General features: G+C 46.4%; 1 protein-coding gene across 3 annotated transcripts in view; it reads left to right on the top strand.

The window, feature by feature from the left end:
- Nucleotides 1-495: 495 nt before the first annotated feature.
- tmem94 (transmembrane protein 94) overlaps nt 496-21382 on the top strand; it is a 23890-nt gene continuing 3003 nt past the window's right edge. The window contains exons 1-25 of one of the 3 annotated variants that reach the window (XM_030774285.1): nt 496-519; nt 5477-5596; nt 5742-5869; nt 6212-6348; nt 6531-6739; nt 7276-7427; nt 8146-8248; nt 8425-8511; nt 8822-8938; nt 9504-9560; nt 11136-11240; nt 11583-11756; nt 12202-12420; nt 12688-13003; nt 13383-13556; nt 13732-13834; nt 14198-14406; nt 14789-14970; nt 15307-15442; nt 15808-15923; nt 17900-17999; nt 18359-18467; nt 20374-20563; nt 20667-20744; nt 21191-21276. In XM_030774285.1, coding sequence (XP_030630145.1) covers nt 496-519; nt 5477-5596; nt 5742-5869; nt 6212-6348; nt 6531-6739; nt 7276-7427; nt 8146-8248; nt 8425-8511; nt 8822-8938; nt 9504-9560; nt 11136-11240; nt 11583-11756; nt 12202-12420; nt 12688-13003; nt 13383-13556; nt 13732-13834; nt 14198-14406; nt 14789-14970; nt 15307-15442; nt 15808-15923; nt 17900-17999; nt 18359-18467; nt 20374-20563; nt 20667-20744; nt 21191-21276 — 3431 coding nt within the window. Of the gene's footprint in view, nt 520-5476; nt 5597-5741; nt 5870-6211; nt 6349-6530; nt 6740-7275; nt 7428-8145; nt 8249-8424; nt 8512-8821; nt 8939-9503; nt 9561-11135; nt 11241-11582; nt 11757-12201; nt 12437-12687; nt 13004-13382; nt 13557-13731; nt 13835-14197; nt 14407-14788; nt 14971-15306; nt 15443-15807; nt 15924-17899; nt 18000-18358; nt 18468-20373; nt 20564-20666; nt 20745-21190; nt 21277-21382 lie in introns of all 3 variants that reach the window. The other 2 variants (XM_030774286.1, XM_030774287.1) reach the window with 2 other exon arrangements.

Raw genomic sequence — 21382 nt, 5'->3', positions numbered from 1 at the left:
CACTTTGCTCAGAATGGTTGCAATAATACAAAAGGTTCATAAAGCTGGTCCCAGACCTGCTCTGACAGATCTGGAATAGAGCTTCAGGTAGTTGCCTGTTGATCTTCATGTGGGCCTGTTATAAGAAACTCAGTAGAGATGTTTTCAGCCTTAACTTTAGTTGGGAAAGAAACTTTTGGCCCTTATTTCAAAACTGTGCTCTGATATTTTATCTGGAACTTTAATCATGGAAGCAGGTATAACAGACCGTCCACCTGTTCTCATAGAAATTGTATTCCCTTCAGAGCTGTCCCTCCCCGTGAGAAAAGGAGGAAGAGACATCCGCTCTTCAGGGACCACGCCTCCGGTATTCCCTGCTGCGTTCAGGCTGTGCGCTCACCCCCCTGCTCAGACTGGCACTGCACTCGGGAGCACTTGCTGGGGCGTGGCTGGGCGTTGCCCATGACAACCGGAGCCCTGCCTATCAGCAGAGTATGTTGAGTGGACGAGGTTGCCATGGAGCTGCAGGATAAGAAGCAGGTTAGGCACCAGGTACCCTTCATCAGTTTTGTGGAAAAGGATTTTTTTTTTTTTTGTAGTGTTTGCGTTTTTTGTTTGTTTGTTTTGTTTTGTTTTGTTTTAAAGAGGTCTTAAGGCCTCTGTTTAGCAAGTGCTGTTCTGTTTCCTTATGGGTTTGTTTACCATTCCCACATTTCACCCTTAACTTTGCCCTATGTTAAAACATGCCACATACATTTCAAAACCAGTTTAAACGGTTCATGCCAGTTTAGATGTCATAAACAGCTCAGAGAAATATATACTCATGCTATCAGGGCTTGAGACATGTTTTTTGTTTATCTTTATGAAAGATGATTTTTTTTTTAAACAGCTGAGACTTGTAATATTCCTGCACTGTGATCACACCAGAGATCTGTCACTCTGGACTTCCTCTGTCACTGTGTATGTGTGTGTGTTTGTTATGTGAGTGTGTTTCTTGGATGTGAGTGTGTGTGTGTGTGTGTTAGAAAAATGTGTGTATGTGTATGTATTTGTTAGTGTGTATCTGTTCGATGTGAGTGTGTATGTGCTAGGTGTGTGTGTGTTTATTAGGTGTGAGTGTGTGTGTGTGTTTTCTCCTCTGTTCTCTGACATAAGAAGAGAAAGGCGTGTGATGAATAAACTCTGTTGAAACGGAATGCTGGTTTTGTAACTGATCTGTCCGGTCAGAAGAGGGTGCAAAGGGCTTGGGAGTGGAAAAAAAAAAAAGAAAAAAAAAGTTCCCTCAGGTTTGTTAGTTAACAGATTTCACGCATGAGCCTCTGTCTTATCTTCCGTTCCTCCCGTATCTGTTCACCTTCCTGTGCGTTGGTTTTTGTCCTGTAGCAATTAATCATAAAGCCAAAACCCAGTTCTCAGCTGCTCTGTTCGAAGGAAGATGGAAGTCTTGGAGGTTGAGTATTCTGTGTTCTGTGTCTCTTTGCCTAAGTCTCTCTTATGTGTGGTTTATGTACTTGTGTCATTGAGCATGACAGCTTGGGTTTGAACACGGGGGAGATACTGACCTTGGTTTAGATAGGGAAGACTACAGGTTTGAATAGGCTGTGTTGTCAGAGACAGGCCAAGTCTAGTAACACTCTCTGTGCAGAGGTGGTTTGGCTGGAATGCAGAGGCTGCAGTTTTTCTATTGTGACTGTTTTGTTGGCTGTCTGAACCAAAGGGATATTGCTTATGTTCTGTTTGTAGGGTATATTCTCGCTCTCTCTCACTCTCGCTCTCTTTCTCTCTCTCTCTCTCTCTCTCTCTCTCTCTCTCTCTCTCTCTCTCTCTCTCGCTCTTGCTCTTTCTCGCTCTCTCACCCTCTCACCCTCTCTCTCGCTCTCGCTCTCACTCTCTCGCTATCTTTCTCTTTCTCTCGCTCTCTCTCTCGCTCTCACTCTCTCTTTCTCTTGCTCTCTCTCTCGTTCTCACCCTCTCTTTCTCTCGCTCTCGCTCTCTCTCTCTCTCTGTCTCTCTCTTTTCAACATCTAAAAGGCTGTATTAGTCTGGTGAGATGCTTGTGATGCTATTGCAGTCATAAATACTAGTTGTGAAAATAATGGTTAATAAAATTTAAAAAGTGCATTAACTAACGTTATCTGTTATGTGGCTAGTAAGTACATAAGGAATAGAAACTTGAATAAATCTTGAATGAGTATTATTTTAATGGCAAACAAACAATTAATAAATAAACTAATTATTGTCTTTTTCATCTTGAGTCATTTATCGACTGACAAGTAGTTCATCTCTCTCTCTCTCTGTCTGTCTCTCTGTCTCTTTCTTTCTTTCTTTCTTTCTTTCTTTCTTTCTTTCTTTCTTTCTTTCTTTCTTTCTTTCTTTCTCTTTGTGTTGCTTTTTGCTCATTAGACAGTGATGTTAAGTTAAGACTGTAAGCCTCTTACAGAAGTGTATTTTCATTGGCTGTCGGTATGTGTGCGTGTGTGCGTGTGCGTGTGTGTGTGTGTGTGTGTATGATGGTTGAGGGACAGTTTGCCTGCGGCTGTAGAGGGTTTGACTTCGGTCTGGTGCAACAGCACCGTGTAAGCAGAGGGGTCAAAGAGGATACACTCTTTTTCTCTCTCTCTCTCTCTCTCTCCCTCCCTCTCTCTTTCTCTCTCTCTCTGTCTGTCTGCCTGTCTGTCTGTCTTTCTTTCTCTCTCTCTCTGTCTCTCTACAGAAAAGTGCTGCACTGGCTGGAAAAGATGAAAAGATGAATGCCTGAATGGAGAGAGTTTGGGAGGGGAGAGATGGGGAGGCATTTGTGTGCCTCTCTCTGTCTTTTCTCTCTCTCTTTCTGTCTCTCTCTGTCTGTCTCTCTCTCTCTGTCCCTCTCTCTCTCTTTCTGTCTCTGTCACTCTCTCCATCCCACCATTCCTCTCTCACACACTCCACACATTCTCATCAAAGCTTCTTATCTGTCTCTATCTCTCTCTCTCTCTCTCTCTCTCTCTCTCTCTCTTTCTGTCTCTCTCTCATTTACTGTCTCTCTTTTGTTTTGCGGTTTGATGCTCTGTTTTGGACACAGATGTTGGCCATGCCAGCCCTCTACAGTACCCTGTGTGAAATCTCTGCTGAGACCACTTCTAACCTTCCCGTCGCTTAACACAAAGCCTTCTCTTTTCTCTCTCCTCTCTTTTCTCTCTCCTCTCTTTTCTCTCTCCTTTCTGTTCTCTCTCCTTTCTGTTCTCTCCTCCTCTCTTTTCTCTCTCCTCTCTTTTCTCTCTCCTCTCTTTTCTCTCTTCCTCTCTGTTCTCTCTCCTCTCTTTTCTCTCTCCTCTCTTTTCTCTCTCCTCTCTTTTCTCTCTCCTTTCTGTTCTCTCTCCTTTCTGTTCTCTCTCCTTTCTGTTCTCTCCTCCTCTCTTTTCTCTCTCCTCTCTTTTCTCTCTCCTCTCTTTTCTCTCTTCCTCTCTGTTCTCTCTCCTCTCTTTTCTCTCTTCCTCTCTTTTCTCTCCTCCTCTCTTTTTTTCTCCTCCTCTCTTTTCTCTCCTCCTCTCTGTTCTCTCTTCCTCTCTTTTCTCTCTTCCTCTCTTTTCTCTCTCCTCTCTTTTCTCTCTTCCTCTCTTTTCTCTCTCCTCTCTGTTCTCTCTTCCTCTTTTTTCTCTCTTCCTCTCTTTTCTCCCTTCCTCTCTTTTTTTCCTCCTCTCTTTTCTTCCTCCTCTCTTTTCTCTCTCCTCTCTGTTCTCCTCTCCTCTCTGTTCTCCTCTCCTCTCTGTTCTCTTCTCCTCTCTTTTCTCTCTTCCTCTCTTTTCTCTCTCCTCTCTTTTCTCTCTCCTCTCTTTTCTCTCTTCCTCTCTTTTCTCTTCTCCTCCCTCAAATTCATCTCTTCACTCTGCTAGCAGTCCTGGGGTGGGTAAGGTGGAGTGTGCATGCGTGCATGCATGCGTGTGTGTATGTGTGTGTGTGTGGATGCCAGAGTTTGGGGTGTGTGTCAGGTTCGTTGAGGGTGTGCAAATGAGGCAGGGAGACAGGCAGTGAGTCGGAGACTGGGTGTCTCCACAGCACAACTGACTGCTGAAACTGCAGCGTATATAAACCCACTGTCCAAAAGCCTGGCTGTCACGCACTCACTCACACACACATACACACACACACACGCTCACGCTTAAGCTCGGAGCTCCAGACCGAGCCCACAGCTCTGTGCAGGCAGCACCAGGTCTCTGTCATCATGATTCTGAAAAACGGAACCTGGTTCTGGAAGAACCGTGTAAGTGGACGCAAACTGGTGCTGTCTGGTGCGTGAGGATGTAAGGGGTGTGTGTGTGTGTGTGTGTGTGTGTGTGTGTGTGTGTATGTGTATGTCGGTGTGAGTTTTTGCATGGATTGGTGTTCACCTGGACTGCCTTGGGCAGAGATTTCAACCGTTTCTTGATGATGGGATTTATGTACACTGTGTTTTGTGTTTGTGTATGAGAGATGTGTTTTGTGTTTTGTGTTCGTGTGTGTGTGTGTGTGTGTGTGTGTGTGTGCGTCAGACATGTTTGTGTGTGTGCGTGATAGAGATGTGTATTGTGTTTGTGGTGTGTGTGTGTGTGTGTGTGTGAGACCTGTATTTTGTGTGTGTGTATGTGTTTGTGACGCATCTTGTGTGTGTGTTTGTGAGACATGTTTGTGTGTGTGTGTGTGTGTTTGTGAGAAATGCTGTCTAGTGGTTTATTGTTAGGACTGTGACCACCTCAGTAGTTACAGCCGAAGTATTTCAACTCCTCTGTGAGCTGTGTTCGCCTGCCGGCATGTTTTAGGCCCCTCTGTGAGGGGTTTGTGTGTGTGTGTGTGTGTGTGTGAACTCTGGTGTTGCTGATGTGTGTACATGTTGTCTTGAGGATTTAGTGAATGGTGCTGTCTCTTTCTGTCTCTCTCTCTCTCTCTCTCTCTCTCTCTCTCTCTCTCTCTCTCTCTCTCTCTCTCTCTCTGTCGCTCTCTCTGGCTTTGTCTCTGCCTTTCTCTGTCTCTCTCTCTGTTTTTCTCTCTCTCTGTCTGCCTCTCTCTATCTCTGTCAATCTCTCTGTCTCTCTTTCAGTGTGTGGGAAAGTGGAGGGTTTATTTATAGCCGTGGGGCACTGTGAGCCAGCCGTAGTGGAGCAGCATTAGAGGCACTTTAGTGTTAAAAAAAGACAGAGAGAGAGAGAGAGAGAGAGAGAGAGAAGGAGCTTGAGGCAGCTGAACTGAGATATGACAGAGGAACCCAGAGATTATGGGAAAAGCCTTTGGGGTTATTTTGAGCTGTGTGTGAAAGCATTTCAGTGTAAACTTTGATCTTTTATGACATGTGCAAATGCAAATTCGAGGAAACTGGCCATCCTAAATCAGCTAAGGGAATTCTCGGATCTTTCCAGATCTGAGAATTCTCAGATCTTCCCGGATTTGAGAATTCTTCAATCATTCCTTCAGAACCTGAAATAACAGTTCTGAGTGCAGTTGTGACGTACCGCTTAGCTTGCTGACTGGTTTGACTGGTTTACAGGAGGAGGAGCCCACTCCACTTGGACTTTCCACTGCACAGGCACTGGGAACTCTACGAGACCAGTTGGAAAGTTTACTGGAGCAGCACCAGAAATTTGGCCGACGTCGGTACACTCTGAAGGTTTGTTCCCGAATGTTTAGGTCACACACTGACTACTGCATCAGATTCGACTTGATTTGTGTAAATTTTCGCCCGTCTCTGTGTGTAATGGGTTGTAAACACATTTATTATAAAGCCTTTATCGGTTTTTACTCTCATTTCTCAGGAGCTGTGGTCCAAGAGTTTCCTTCACCATAACAACCGTCACTCTTGTTTTCATTGGCCGGGAGCGGCCCTCACGTTGCTGGTGGTGTTTGGGCTGCTTTGTTGCCATGGCAGCCAGCCCCGGGGCAGGTCAGTTTTGTTTGGCTTTGTGTGTGGGTAGACAGGAGTGTGTTCGAAAACCCCAAGATCCTCCGTCTGTGGTAGCGAAACCAGTCCTCATCCTGGAAATCCGCCTTCGGTTTACGATTTTGCTCCAACTTCAGTCTAACACAGTCTTGTTCAGCTGGTCACGGCCTTACCTCCTGTCTGATGGTTGGAGGCAGTTTGTGTGAGATGTTTGTCTAAACTACTGTGGAGAGTTGAAGCTATGTAAAACACAGGAGATGTTATGATATGCGTTGACTGGAAAAGCCTAGTTAAGCATTGATTGATTGTATCGATGAAACCTGACTCTGTCGTGTCTCCTCTCAGCCTTGGTATCGAGCTGGTGAATGCAGGAGCACTTCTCCTCCTCCTCCTGCTGAACCTCCTCCTGATTGGGCGGCAACAGAAACTCAAGAGAACTGAGATGGTCCGCAGACTCAAAACGATCATCAAACAGCTAAACGGTGAGAGAGGGAGAGATTGATGATGGAGAGATGGACGGATGGACGAATGGATGGATGGATTGTTGTTTTGTTTTTGTGGGGTTTTTTTGTTTGGTTTTTTTGAGTTGTGATGAGTATTTACAGGGTATTTACATCATCATTTTTTTGATGTGTTTTGAAATTCATTGGTCATTTTCCACCAGATCATCTTGAAGGATGTCCGGGACAGCCAGTCCGCTGGGCTCCCTCCCTTTACCCAGACCTGTACACGCCCCCTTCCCCGTCCTGGTCCCTTCATTGGACATATCGAGATGAGCAATTGGTCAATCTGCCTGTCAGTCTGCTGGTAGAGGGTGATGTCATCGCCCTGAGACCGGGCCAGGAAGCCTTTGCGTCTCTCAGAGGCATCAAGGTTGTTTTTTCTTTTTCATTTTCTTTTCACATTTTCATAATTTTGGTAAATCAGCCACATTGTGTTTATTACATCTGATATGTTGAAGGTCTCTACAGTTCATTCCACAAGTTTACCGCTCATGTAATTTTCTGAAGAATTTCTTTTGTTGTTTGCCGACACAGCTAACAGCTGATTAACGCCACAATAAGCGATTTACTCAGAGATTTCGGAGAGTATTTCAGAGATTTGTGCTCTGAAACGAGACTCCTCTTTTGTAAAGATGTTCAGAGATGTTCAGGCTGTGTTTCTGTATGTCATCAGAATTTTGGTCAGAATTTGTTCTCAGTTATTGATGTGATTTTACGTAAGGGAATTTCATTTTGAGGCATAAGTTACCGGCGTGTGTAAAACCTTCGCGGAGACTCTCAGAGGAAAACGACGTGTTTGTTCAGACTTGCACAACCCCCCCCCCCCCCCCCCCCCCCCCCCCCCCCCCCCCCCCCCGAGTGATTTCTCTCATCCTTCCTCTGGCCCTTTCTCTTTTCTGTCGCCAGGACGACGAACACATAGTTCTGGAGCCAGGAGACCTCTTCCCTCCATTCTCTCCTCCTCCGTCCCCGCGGGTGAACGAAAAGAGGGGAGCCCACACCCCCCAGCAGTTCCGTCTCTTCAGGGTGGTCCGCACCCCCATCCTGGACAGCGTCAGGTACAGACACGCCCGTTTCGACCCAAGCACCAATCCTGAGGTTTAACGTTTGAACAGGTTTTAATGAACTGTGAGACTGAATATAGAAAACTGGTTTTACCCATCACACCTTATTAAACATGACGACTTATATTGTGAAGTACAACCTACAGTAGTTAAAGAAACAGATGATTTTAGCAACTCCTTTCTAACTTCAGTCATATATGCCGGTAGCCTAGTGGCTCAGCATAGCTTTTCTTTAATGTAGTACAGAGATCTCCTCTTTTAAGAAAGCTGGACAAAGACACTTCCATGAGAACTGCGTGGTGATTGGCTGAGAGCTGTCTCTGTGGTTAATTTGATTAGGGTTGTGTCTGAAGTGTCTGGCTGTGGCACTGCTGGCCTGGGGAGATATGTCCACAGTTTCTTTTATTTTTAGCATGATTAAAGGTCTTTGTCTTTCTAGTGTCAGCTCTCTATGGTTTCGTAAGTAAATAACTCCTGAAATATGATCCTCGAAGCACTGGCATGTTCTGGCTTTGGAACTGGAAGAAAAGCAGTTTTTCTTAGAATTAACAGAGCTATTCGATGTTTAGAATTAACACATGTCTCCATTGACTGACACATCTGTCAAACACCTGTCATACACACGGCCTGTGTCACCTGCAGAGGGCCGTCACGGTGTCTTCAGGTGCAGTCATTTCATGAGTGTTGTCCTCTTTTGATTTTTGTCCAATAGGAACAGTCTGGATCTGGTCCTCTCTCGGCCAATCACAGCCCTGGATAACGAACGCTTTACGGTGCAGTCCATCATCGCAAAATACGCCAGCCCAGCCGTCCTGGTACGACAGCCGTCCAATCAGACGCCTTCTTTCACTAGAGTGTCAATCAAACAGGCTACGACCGTAATTCATTTTTGGCTTAACTTCATGGTTGCGTCACGGTTGAAATTGTCGTTGAACAGTCGTAGCGTAGCTGATGCATCCTTTTCCCTTTCCTGTGGCTGCGTCGTCTGTAGGTGGCATTCTTCACAGTTAACACTATACGGTACTTTTGTGACTTTCCAAGTCTCTCCCCTGGAGCCTTCAACTTCATCCAGCTACAGGTTAAGAGTGATCTATCTATCTATCTATCTGTCTATCTATCTATCTATCTATCTATCTATCTATCTATCTGTCTGTCTGTCTATCTATCTATCTATCTATCTATCTATCTATCTATCTGTCTATCTGTCTATCTGTCTGTCTGTCTGTCTGTCTGTCTGTCTGTCTATCTGTCTATCTATCCCTCTCAGTCTGTCTCTCTGACACTCAGTTGATTTTGCAGTCTGTCAGTGGGTGGTGTTTGATCGTGTATTGTGTGTCTAACAGTTGGTTGTATGTTGTGTGTGTGTGTGTGTCCTGTGTGTTGTGTAGTTGATGGGAGTCTTGCCCATTCTGCCTCTGCTGTTTCCTGTCATGTGGATCCTGGTCAATGCTTATGGAGAGGCCCGGGTGTTAGCCGAGTCCAGCCGCAACTCCCCCACTGGACTGGTGAGACACACACACACACACACACACACACGCACACACACACGATCCTCTTAAACAAGCCTTTGCCCTCACAGACCTCTATACATTAACTCCCCCCCCCTTTCACTTTCTCTCACATACAGTTAATATATACCTGCTCTCACTCATATTCACTTATTTCCTCTGTCAAACACACACACACACACACACTCTCCAGAATGAGTGTTTGCTGTATTAACCTGAATGTGCTGTCAAACACACACACACTCTCACACACCCACACACACACACCCACACACACTCTCACACACACATCCACACACACACACACACACTCCAGACTGAGTGTTTGCTGTATTAACCTGAATGTGCTGTTTTAACTCAGCATGATCACTCTAAGCTTTCTGACTCAGCTTCAGCTAACAGGATGTGGAGACTGAGAGAACGATAGAAACACACAGGTAAAGAGAGAGAGAGAGCGAGGGAGAGGCATAGAGAGAGAGAGAGAGAGAGAGAGAGTTAACGCAGACGGAGGGCTAGCCGGCAGCGCTTGTCGGTGTTTAATTCGCCTCTTCTCTCGCCCCAGCTTGCTAAGTTCTCTGAGGACACTCTAAGCAGCTACACGGAAGTGGTGTCCTCCCAGGTATATCCTCTCAATTCCTTAACCCACCTGCCCCGCCCCGCCCCCACCTCACACTCCCCTCTCCCCTCTCTCCGCACCTCCCCCCCCCCCCCCCCGGTCACTCCTCTACATCGCTTTCCTCTTTTACATTCTCGTCTCTTCTTCTTTTACCGTCTTTCACACGGAGAGTCGTTTTCTTTTTCTGCCATTTGTTTGGTTTTCGTTTTGCTTTTTTTGTCGATCGACCGGGTATTTCGAGGAGTCGTTCTCGTCGCTCTCTGCCTCGTTTCGTTGATTTCCATTCCGCGTAATCAATGCCTCGACTCGATTTTGATTTTTTTTTTTTTTCGTTTTATTTGATTTCAGCTTTTTTCCACCTCTTCTCTGTCCTCTGTCTGTCCTTTGTGTACCTCCCTCTACTCCTGCTCCTCTTGCCTGTCTGCCCTCTGCACGTCAGAATGTAAGCCAACCCCCCCCTCCGAACCCCCCTGATTCCTGCATGGCGGATAGATCCCCCCCTTTCCTCCCCCTCCCCCTGGATTATCTGTGGCTGCATTTTGATACTGATGCTTGCCTGGATTTTTATTATTGAGCTTTTGTTGAGCGTTTCTTAGGCATTTTTCCAAATGATTTTGGTTGCTGAAATTTTGCTTCGTAGTTAATTCGCTTCGTAAGTCAAAGATCTTAATACTGTGTCGCTGTTTGCACTGAAATGCATGATTAGATACGATCGTGTTCTGTTTAGATGTGGAGTCTTTTATTTTGAAGTTTGCTTTGGTCGGTCCGGTGTCGCTCCCGGCCGTTGTTGAGTGCAGTGGAGTGGGACACAGGCTTGTCTAAGAGTCGCTCTCTCTGGTTTTCTGTCTCTGTCTTGCTGAGTAATACTGCTTTCAGCTCTTGGCCCTTTGCTTGTGCTGCGTTGCCTTCTCTCCTTACAACTCAACGCCAAACCAAACCCACTCTGCTGGACAGAGCCTAGAGTCCACTCTCACCGCCCCTGCTTCATATCAGCGCTGCTGTAACCCAACACTGGAAGCACAGAGTGCCTGCTTCCTGTCTCCGCTCGCCCCTGTCCGTGCCTCCTGCCTCACAGAGCTTTCTTTTTTCCTTTTCTTTTTTCTTTTTCTTTTTCTTTTTTGTTTTTGACTGTATGCTGCTTGTCTGTGTGTGTTCACATGTGCTGTCTGGCCTCAGTACACTGAGAATGTGGGAATGTGTTTATGCATGCACCTGTATGTGTGTGTGTGTGTATGTGTGTGTGTCTGAGAGAGAGAGAGGCTTTAGGATAATTGGTGTGTGTAATTCTCTGTTACGGTGAGTGTGTGTATGTGAGGTTGTAGCACAGTGAGTGAGTGTGTGTGTGAGACTTAGGTATAGTGTGTGTGTGTGTGTGTGGAGGGGTCTAGGAGACTGTGTGTAACTCTAACACAGTGAAATGGGGCACATAGGAACAAAATCCAGAGGTTCATATTTCTACTGCAGTGATAAACATGTAGAGTCCAGACCACAAAAACCAGGACTGCTAACAGTCCGGCTCACGTATCACATCTCTAACACCCTGTGTGTGTGTGTGTGTGTGTGTGTGTGTGTGTGTAGGAGATGCTGCGGTGTGTGGGGAGAAACCTGGTCAGTGTGTTGAAAGGAGAGTCCCAGACGCTGTGCTACACCTCCAGCCTGCTCCACAACCTGGGCTCCGTCACTGTGAGTGCTGGTGCCCCCTACAGCCACCTATAGAAATATGACAACCGAAAAAAAATAAATAAATCGCTCCTATCCCTTAGCATACTGCTTTAGAGAGTTATTAGGAGATGAAAAGGGCTTATTGGCGTAACATTGGACTCTAAGCAGAGAAATAAATAGAGTTTCAGCCAGCTAATTCCTGCTCACTGCATGAGCAGAGGTCATTTTAAATTCCCATGATGCTCCTGGCAGTCAGATTGTTCCACAGATGTTACGGATGCCATGGCTGGCATTGTTTCCAGTCTGCGCGAGATGTTTGCCGTGTGCGGGTTATGTGTATGTTAACGCGTGCGTGTGTCGCAGGTCTTGTGCTGCGTCGACAAACAGGGCATTCTGTCCTGGCCCAACCCCAGCCCGGAGACGGTCCTGTTTTTCAGCGGCCGGGTCGAACCGGCCCACGACAGCCAGGATGACCTCAGAGACGACCTCTCCGTCAGCTCCCTCTGCCGGATAGAGGGAGAGATGGACAGAGATGAGGTGAGAGCCCGAGCGAGTGTGGCGGTCCCACCTTTACTCGATTCTCGACGTGTTTTGGGTTCCTGAGATGCGGCAGCAGATACCGAAATGACAGAGGGGTTTGTTAGATTATAACGCCTTGAGAATGACAGTTTCTTTTAGCATTCGGGGGGAAAACAAACCAGTATCCAGAAGGCTGTGGGTTCCATTCCTGACCATGTCTTCTCTCTAATGATTTAGATGCTTAACCTCAGAGATGTTCTGGAAGTGTCTGTATCTGTAATGGCAAGTCACTTCAGACGAAAGATCTAGATGGCAAAGAGAATGTGTTAGATGTTAGAGAGAAAAATATCGATACAGCAGTGTCTTGTATAAATAAACTTACGCTCATGTGAACGTGTAGGGTAAATGTTGTTGCGGTGTTTGCGGAACGTTAGCACGTGACGCTTTTCCCATGTACCTGCAGGCTCAGGAAGGAGAGGCCCTTTTGTGCCCGCCCACCGTGGAAGCCTCCGTTTACACGGCCAATGAGCAGGAGCCGAGCGAGGCGTCACATGACACGGGCCGCTCCTCCAATACGCAGCGCTCTCGCCGCGCCCCTCAGGGTACACGCACCAAACACCCGTCAGGATCCAACGTCAGCTTCAGCCACGACACGGAGGGCGGGGAGGACGACCTCGCGCAGGTACTGGGTCTGGACTGCTTATACTGGGATTCACCTGTGGACACTGATCTACCTGTACAGACACTGGTATAGACACTGGTCTGGGCTATAGTGGGGCGCTCATATAGACACGGGTCTGGCTGCACTGGGATACTGGTACAGACACAGATATGCTTGTGCAAAAAACTGTTTGTGTTGTCTTGTATGCTTCCTGTGTGCTTTTATAACCCCTGTGTGTATGTGTATGTGTGTATGTGTGTGTGTGTGTCTCTCTCTCTCTCTCCGTAGCTGGTAGGAGCAGGTGACGGAGTGTGTTGTGAGGCGGAGGATTTTGTGTGTGATTATCATCTGGAGATGCTGAGTCTGTCCCAGGACCAGCAGAACCCGGTCAGCATCCAGTTTGACGACTCGGGCTGGCAGGGTCACCTGTCCTCTCTGAAACCGCTGGGTCTGAACATCCTGCTGAACCTGTGTAACTCCAGCGTCACTCAGCAGCTGTGTCGTTTTTCTGACCACCTGTCCAACCTGGCCCTGCAGGAGAGTCACGGCTCCGTACTCCCCGTGCACGTGCCCTGGGGTCTGTGTGAACTCTCACGCCTTATAGGTCAGCAACACACACGAACAAACAGTGTAGACACACACACACACACACACACACACACACACACACACTACTCCATTCTGTGCTCCACCATCCAGTACTCCGTACCGAAATGAAAAAGACATTGCACAGACATTGCAGACTACGAGAGTCTGAGAGTTTCCCTGATTGGTCCGGTGTCAGTATTTCTGTGAGACATGTTTCATACAGCACACGGACTGAATGACCCCTGATCTGCGTAGACAGACGTACAGACGCACTGTCTAGCACTTTTATTCACTGTTATTTTACTTGTCTCTCTGACACACGCACACACACACACACACACACACACACACACACTCACACTCACACTCACTATTCTGCTGGGAATGCCCCCCAGGTTTCACCCCTGGTGCCAGGGAGCTGTTTAAACAGGAGAACCACTTGGTGCTGTACCAGCTGCCCAGCGGAGAGAAGGCCAAAGAGTGTGCCCCTCGACGCTTACATCACTTCACCAAACGCCAACCACCAATCAGCCACCTGATCAGCCTCCTGGTCCGGGACAGCACCACCAGTGAGTGTCCAAGCTGTCTTTCTCTCTCTCTTTCTCTCTCTCTCTCTTTTTTTTTCTTTTTACAACCATTTCCTTCTCTCTCTGGTCCCCCTCCTTGTGTTTTTTTTTTTTTTTTTTTTTTTTTACTGTGTGTGAAAGCAATGCCCTTTGACCCCAGATATGTGGATACTCTTAGATAATGTCCAGATGCTGTCACATGGCTCTGCTGACCTCATCTTGGAGGCCTGCACAGACTTCTGGGACGGCGCTGATATCTACCCCCTCTCTGGCTCTGACAGGTCTGTCTCACACACACACACACACACACACACAAAACACAGAAACACACGAAGACACACACACACACACACAGACACACGCACACACACATACACTTATTACCCTCACAGTGTTAAACATGCTTCAGTCATATTAATAGGAGGTAAATGCAGTTTAGATTAAATGTCTGTAATGAAGAATCCTGTTTGAAATCTTTGTGAAGAAGAGGCTTTTGGGATGTGATGATTTCTCTGAGGTCTGAGTGTGTAACTCTGTTCTGTAATAAAACGAATGCCATGTAACAGTATTGGTCTGAGCTGGTGTGGTGCTCAGTCAGTGATCCTGAGTTGAGAAATTAACTCTCCTCTCGCCTCTCTGTGCAGGAAGAAGGTTCTTGATTTCTACCAGAGAGCCTGTCTGTCAGGGTACTGCTCTGCATTTGCCTATAAACCCATGCAGGTGGCGCTGTCTCCTCAGCTCAATGGGAAGTGTGTGGAGCTGGCCCCTGGCCCCGCCCTCTTCTCGGGGGTGGAGCTTCCCAACACCACGCCCATCAAACACAGCAGCCGCAGAAACAGCTGGAGCTCAGATGGTGAGAGAGAAAGGAGGGATGGAGAGAGAGAGAAAGCGAGAGAGAGAGAGCGAGCGAGAGAGAGAGAGAGAGGGAGAGGTGAACTGGTCTGATGAATGTATGAACTGAATGGATGGGGTAGAGGTGAGAGAGAGAGTGAGAGGGTGGAAAGATTGACAGACAGATGGATTGATGAATTGATGCTCAGCCTGGAATACTTATTTTCTCCCTCTTTCTCTCTCCCTCTCCCTCTCACTGTCTCTCCATCTGTCTCTCTCTGTCTCTCTCTCTCTCTCTCTGTCTCTCTCTCTCTCTGTCTCTCTCTCTCTCTCTCTCTGTCTCTCTCTCTCTCTGTCTCTCTCTCTCTGTCCCTGTCTCTCTCTGTCTCTCTGTCTGTGTGTAGAGGGGATAGGTGAGGGCGTGGACCGGGAGGACTGTGTGCAGGCGTTGAGTGGTCAGATCTTTATGGGAATGGTATCGTCCCAGTTCCAGGCCCGACTGGACACTGTCAGACTGATAGAGTCACTGGTCACAGCCTGTATCCGATTCGTCTATTTCTCCATGGAAGATGAACTGCGTAGCAAGGTTCAGACACACATACACACACACACATTACGGTTCACCTGTTTTCTCTCCTTTCACTGTGAGACTTAGATCTGATTCCACAATAAAACATGAAAACATTAAAGGACAGCTATATATCAACCATGGAAAGACTGCAAGTCTTTTAAAAAAAGAGTCTTAAAATTTAAAATGTTAAAAAAAATTAATAAAATGTTCATTTTTATTTAAATTTGTATAGAAACTGGTGTCCTCACAACCTCCTTCCTGCTGTGTGTGTGTGTGTGTGTGTGTGTGTGTGTGTATGTATGTATGTATGTGTGTGTGTGTGTGTGTGTGTGTGTGTGTGTGTGTGTGTAGGTGTTTGCGGAGAAGATGGGTCTAGAGACAGGGTGGAACTGTCATATCTCTCTGACTCCTAACGGTGACGGACAGTGTGATGGAGCACCTTCCAGTCCCAGCCAGGCAGGATCCCTACACGACGACCTGCTCCATGGTACTCAGCCTCCCTCTGTGTGTGTGTGTGTGAGTTAGTGTGTGTTTTCCTTGTTTTGTGGAATTGCGTGGACCAACATATCCATGTGAAGATATAAATATTGAATGAGTGGGAACATCTGTTAGTCTCCACAAGTTTAAATGATTTAAGAGGATGTTGTTATCATTTAAATAAGAACTGTAAAAAAATCATTTGTTCAGGGTCAGGTTCTTCATCTTTAGTCACAGTAAAATGAAATTTAATGGGAATGCCCCACTAACATTGAAATTGTGTGTGTGTGTGTGTGTGCGTGCGTGTGTATGGCTGTCTGTCTGTGTGAATGGCTGGCTGTGTGTGTGCATGTGTGTGTGTATTTGCGTTCGCAGACTCGCGGGACGATGCAGAGGGGCCGTTACTCCCAGAGGATGAAGGCCAGTCGGATCTGGCCAGCTTCCAGCCCACAGACAGTGACGTTCCCAGTTTCCTGGAAGACTGCAACAGAGTACGCAACACAGCCAAAACCCAGCACAGCACACACTACAGACTCAACACAGCCAAAACCCAACACATCACACACTACAGACTCAACACAGACCCAACACAGCACACACTACAGACTCAACACAGCCAAAACCCAACACATCACACACTACAGACTCAACACAGACCCAACACAGCACACACTACAGACTCAACACAGACCCAACACAGCACACACTACAGACTCAACACAGCCAAAACCCAACACATCACACACTACAGACTCAACACAGACCCAACACAGCACACACTACAGACTCAACACAGCCAAAACCCAACACATCACACACTACAGACTCAACACAGCCAAAACCCAACACATCACACACTACAGACACAACACAGCCAAAACCACATACACCACAGACTACTGACTCAACACAGGCAAAACCCAGCACATCACACACTTCAGACGCAACACAGCCAAAACCCAACACAGCACACACTACTGACTCAACACAGCCAAAACCCAACACAGCACACACCACAGACTCAGCACAGCAAAAACCCAACACAGCACACAGCACACACTACAGACTCAGCACAGCCAAAACCCAGCACAGCACACACTTCAGACTCAACACAGCCAAAACCCAATACATCACACACTTCAGACGCAACACAGCCAAAACCCAACACAGCACACACTACTGACTCAACACAGCCAAAACCCAACACAGCACACACCACAGACTCAGCACAGCAAAAACCCAACACAGCACACAGCACACACTACAGACTCAGCACAGCCAAAACCCAGCACAGCACACACTTCAGACTCAGCACAGCCAAAACCCAGCACAGCACACACTTCAGACTCAACACAGCCAAAACCCAATACAGCACACACTACAGACTCAACACAGCCAAAACGCAACACAGCACACACCACAGACTCAGCACAGCCAAAACCCAACACAGCACACACTTCAGACTCAACACAGCCAAAACCCAATACAGCACACACTACAGACACAACACAGCCAAAACCCAACACAGCACACACTTCAGACTCAACACAGCCAAAACCTAACACAGCACACACTACAGACTCAGCACAGCCAAAACCCAACACAGCACACACTACAGACTCAACACAGCCAAAACGCAACACAGCACACACCACAGACTCAGCACAGCCAAAACCCAACACAGCACACACTTCAGACTCAACACAGCCAAAACCCAATACAGCACACACTACAGACACAACACAGCCAAAACCCAACACAGCACACACTTCAGACTCAGCACAGCCAAAACCCAACACAGCACACACTACAGACTCAACACAGACCCAGCACAGCACAAACTACGGACTCAACAGAGCCAAAACCACATACAGCTCAGACTACTGACTCAACACAGACCCAACACAGCACACACTACAGACTCAACACAGCACACACCACAGACTCAACACAGCACACACCACAGACTCAGCACAGACCCAACACAGCACACACTACAGACTCAACACAGCACACACTACAGACACAACACAGCACACACCACAGACTCAGCACAGACCCAACACAGCACACACCACAGACTTCACAGACTAGTTTATTAGAGTAGAGTTGATTGCACGCTGAATTGAAACCCTCCATACAAAATCAAATCTAATGTTGGTTAGGTCTTTATCCTCGACACCAGAAAATAAGTTAAAAAAAATTCTTCAAGTCAGATGATGTGTACACTACTGCACCTTTCACGGTTTAGTTTAGTTTAAGTTAAACACGCTCTGTTCTGTGTGGTTGTTTGGTTCATGCTTATTGTGTTTGTGTGGTACCGGAGGATACAGTTGAATACTCAGCAATTCAGAAGAGAGCTGTTATCATATCCTAGACTAATCAGAAATTTTCTCTGTCTCTCTCTCTTTCTCTTTGTCTCTCCCTCTCGCTCTCTCTCTGTCTCTCTCTCTTTCTCTGTCTGAAGGCCAAGCTGCCTCGTGGGATCCATCAGGTGCGTCCTCACCTGAAGAACATTGACAATGTGCCGCTGCTGGTGCCACTCTTCACTGACTGCACACCCGAGAGTGAGTTTCCTCACACACACACACACACACACACACACACACACTCACACACACACTCACACACACAATCACACACACATGCACACACACACACACACACACACTCACACACACAATCACACACACATGCACACACACACACACACACACGCTTGTCGTCTCAGGCAGCTCAAAATGACCCTCGGACACTCAGACTTTGGGAGGGGATTATTTTAGTGGGACTAAAAAGACCTTGATTTGAGCTGTAGTCAGATCAAGCCTAGTGCCATATATAGAATGTTTGCAGCAGCATTTGCCGTTGAAAGTTAAGTTTGCAGAGAAATGTAAAAGGTTTAAACTTGTTTGTGTGTGTGTTGCAGCCATGTGTGAGATGATGAAGATCATGCAGGAGAACAGAGAAGTGACCTGTTGTTTGGGAAGCTCAGCAAACTTCCGCAACAGCTGTTTGTTCCTTCAGAGTGACCTCAGGTCGGTCAACACACACACACACACACACACACACACACAACTGTAAGGGAAATGTGAAGTCTCCTGTAATGAGAGTTGCTAATTCTCAGAGACGACAAACCTCAGATGTGATGAATCATTTTCCTTTATTTCATGATCATGAGAGAGGCACACCTCAGAGATGAGGTGTGGTTCTCACTGAGGTTAAGGAGTGCAGAGCTTTTTATACAGTGAGGCAAACTTATGCAGTGAGGACATGTGGGGGGGTTTACAAGATAATGTTTCTCATGGAGCACAGGATACTTGGTGTTCACTCCCAGGTGCTGCAGACACACCGAGACCTTTTCTTCTACGTAATAAATGCTCATTGTTCTAAGACACAGATGCGTTTTGCAGCATATAGTAATAATAGGATAATAATAGCAATAGCATAAGTAGTTAAGCAAGCACATGTCCCTGTAGTATTAATACTTCATCATGACAATAGCCATGAGGCATGTTTTCCTTCTAAAGGTTACAGTATAATGGCAAGGCAATATTTTTCCCACACAACACACACAAACGTATACACACACGGACGCACACACACATGCGTACACACCAGTTGTCTGTTCCTACACAGTGACCTTTGGTCAGTCAACACACACACACACACACACACACACAGAGCAGCTGTCTGTTTTTGACCACTGTTGTGGAGACAGGCACCTTGCACAAATACACATACGTAAAGAGACTTAGGTACTGTTGTAAATAAGGACTATTAAAGTCATTTGGGTGTGTAAGTGCACTAGTTTGACTGGAATGGCCTCTCACTCACATAACTGTGATGTATCCGATTGTTCGCAGACTGAGGTCTGTGTAGCGTGTGTGTGTGTGTGTGTGTGTGTGTGTGTGTGATGTATATTGTGTGTGTGTGTGTGTGTGTGTGTGTGTGTGTGTGCGTGCGTGATGTTTATTGTGTGTGTGTGTGATGTATATTGTGTGTGTGTGTGTGTGTGATGTATATTGTGTGTGTGTGTGATGTATATTGTGTGTGGTGTGTGTGTGTGATGTACATTGTGTGGTGTGTGTGTGAGATGTTTATTGTGTGTGGTGTGTGTGTGTGAGATGTTTATTGTGTGTGGAGTGTGTGTGTGTGTGTGTGTGATGTTTATTGTGTGGTGTGTGTGTGATGTACATTGTGTGGTGTGTGTGTGTGTGTGTGATGTTTATTGTGTGGTGTGTGTGTGATGTACATTGTGTGGTGTGCGTGTGTGTGTGTGTGATAGATATTTATTGTGTGATGTTTATTGTGTCGTGTGTGTGTGTGTGATGTATATTGTGTGTGTGTGTGTGCTGTATATTGTGTGTGTGTGTGTGTGTGAGATGTATATTGTGTGTGTGTGTGTGTGTGATAGATATTTATTGTATGATGTTTATTGTGTGGTGTGTCTGTGTGTGTGATATTTATTGTGTGGTATGTGTGTGTGTGTGATATTTATTGTGTGTGTGTGTGTGTGATATTTATTGTGTGTGTGTGTGTGTGTGTGTGTGATGTACATTGTGTGGTGTGTGTGTGATGTTTATTGTGTGGTGTGTGTGCGTGTGTGTGATGTACATTGTGTGGTGTGCGTGTGTGTGTGTGTGATAGATATTTATTGTGTGATGTTTATTGTGTCGTGTGTGTGTGTGTGATGTATATTGTGTGTGTGTGTGTGATGTATATTGTGTGTGTGTGTGTGATGTATATTGTGTGTGTGTGTGTGCTGTATATTGTGTGTGTGTGTGTGTGTGTGTGAGATGTATATTGTGTGTGTGTGTGTGTGTGTGTGATAGATATTTATTGTATGATGTTTATTGTGTGGTGTGTCTGTGTGTGTGATATTTATTGTGTGGTATGTGTGTGTGTGTGATATTTATTGTGTGTGGTGTGTGTGTGTTGCAGTTTGTCCTTGGACCCGCTGTACCCGTCCCGTTGCTCTTGGGAGACGTTTGGTTACGCCGCGGGCTGTGGACAGAGAGAGGACCGGGACGCTCTCACTCCGCTCAGCCTGTCTGCCAATCTCAACAGTCTGGCCTGCTCCGTGTCCTTCCACCAGGGAGAGAGTGTCAGCATCGTCAAACTCATCGAACAGGTACACACACACACACACACACACACACCTGCTCATACTGTGAATAGTTGTGTTTTTGTGTAAGTGAATAAGACAGTGTTTTGTGTGTTGTCGTCCTCCTCAGGCCAGACACACTACTTACGGCATTAGAAAGTGTTTTCTGTTCCTGCTGCAGTGTCAGTTGACTCTGGTCATCATTCAGGTGAGTGACCTTTTCCCTGCACCTCCTCACCAGGAGGCTCCCAGCCTCTGCTAAAATTAGGTTTCGCTTAGGACGGCTCGTCCGCCAGTGATTCACGTTTCAGATGACGTCTGTTTATTAATCAAAGTTCAGATCCACAAACTCTATTTTAAATCAGCTCATGTGACAGCAATATGTGGGCAATCTCAGAAAATCAAACAGCGCACGACTTCCTCTCCTTCTGTAAATAAAGTCATTAAAATTCCTCTTTTCCCTGATGGAAGTCATTTCCTCCCCGACTTTCATTCATGGGATGAGATGATTTAGCTGCCACCTCCTGGTTGTGGGCTGGTGTTTGGACAGTTGTTTTTAGTGCCAATATTGAACCTGTGTGTGTGTGTGTGTGTGTGTGTGTGTGTGTGTGTGTGTTTGCATGTGTGTGTGTGTGTGTGTGTGTGTGTGTGTAGTTCCTGGCATGTCTCACACAACTTCCTCCTCCCATGAACATCACGGACATCCTCTGGCTTTCCTGCTTCTGCTTTCCCTTACTAAGGTATGTATTCACTACACACACATATTCTATACACACACACACACACACACACACACACACATATATACTATACACACACACTACACTACACTACACTTTCCCTTAC

Source organism: Chanos chanos, chromosome 5 (genome assembly GCF_902362185.1).
Source record: "Chanos chanos chromosome 5, fChaCha1.1, whole genome shotgun sequence".
NCBI lineage: Eukaryota > Metazoa > Chordata > Actinopteri > Gonorynchiformes > Chanidae > Chanos > Chanos chanos.
Note: the sequence above shows the minus strand (reverse complement) of the source record. Positions and strands in the feature narration are given on the sequence as shown.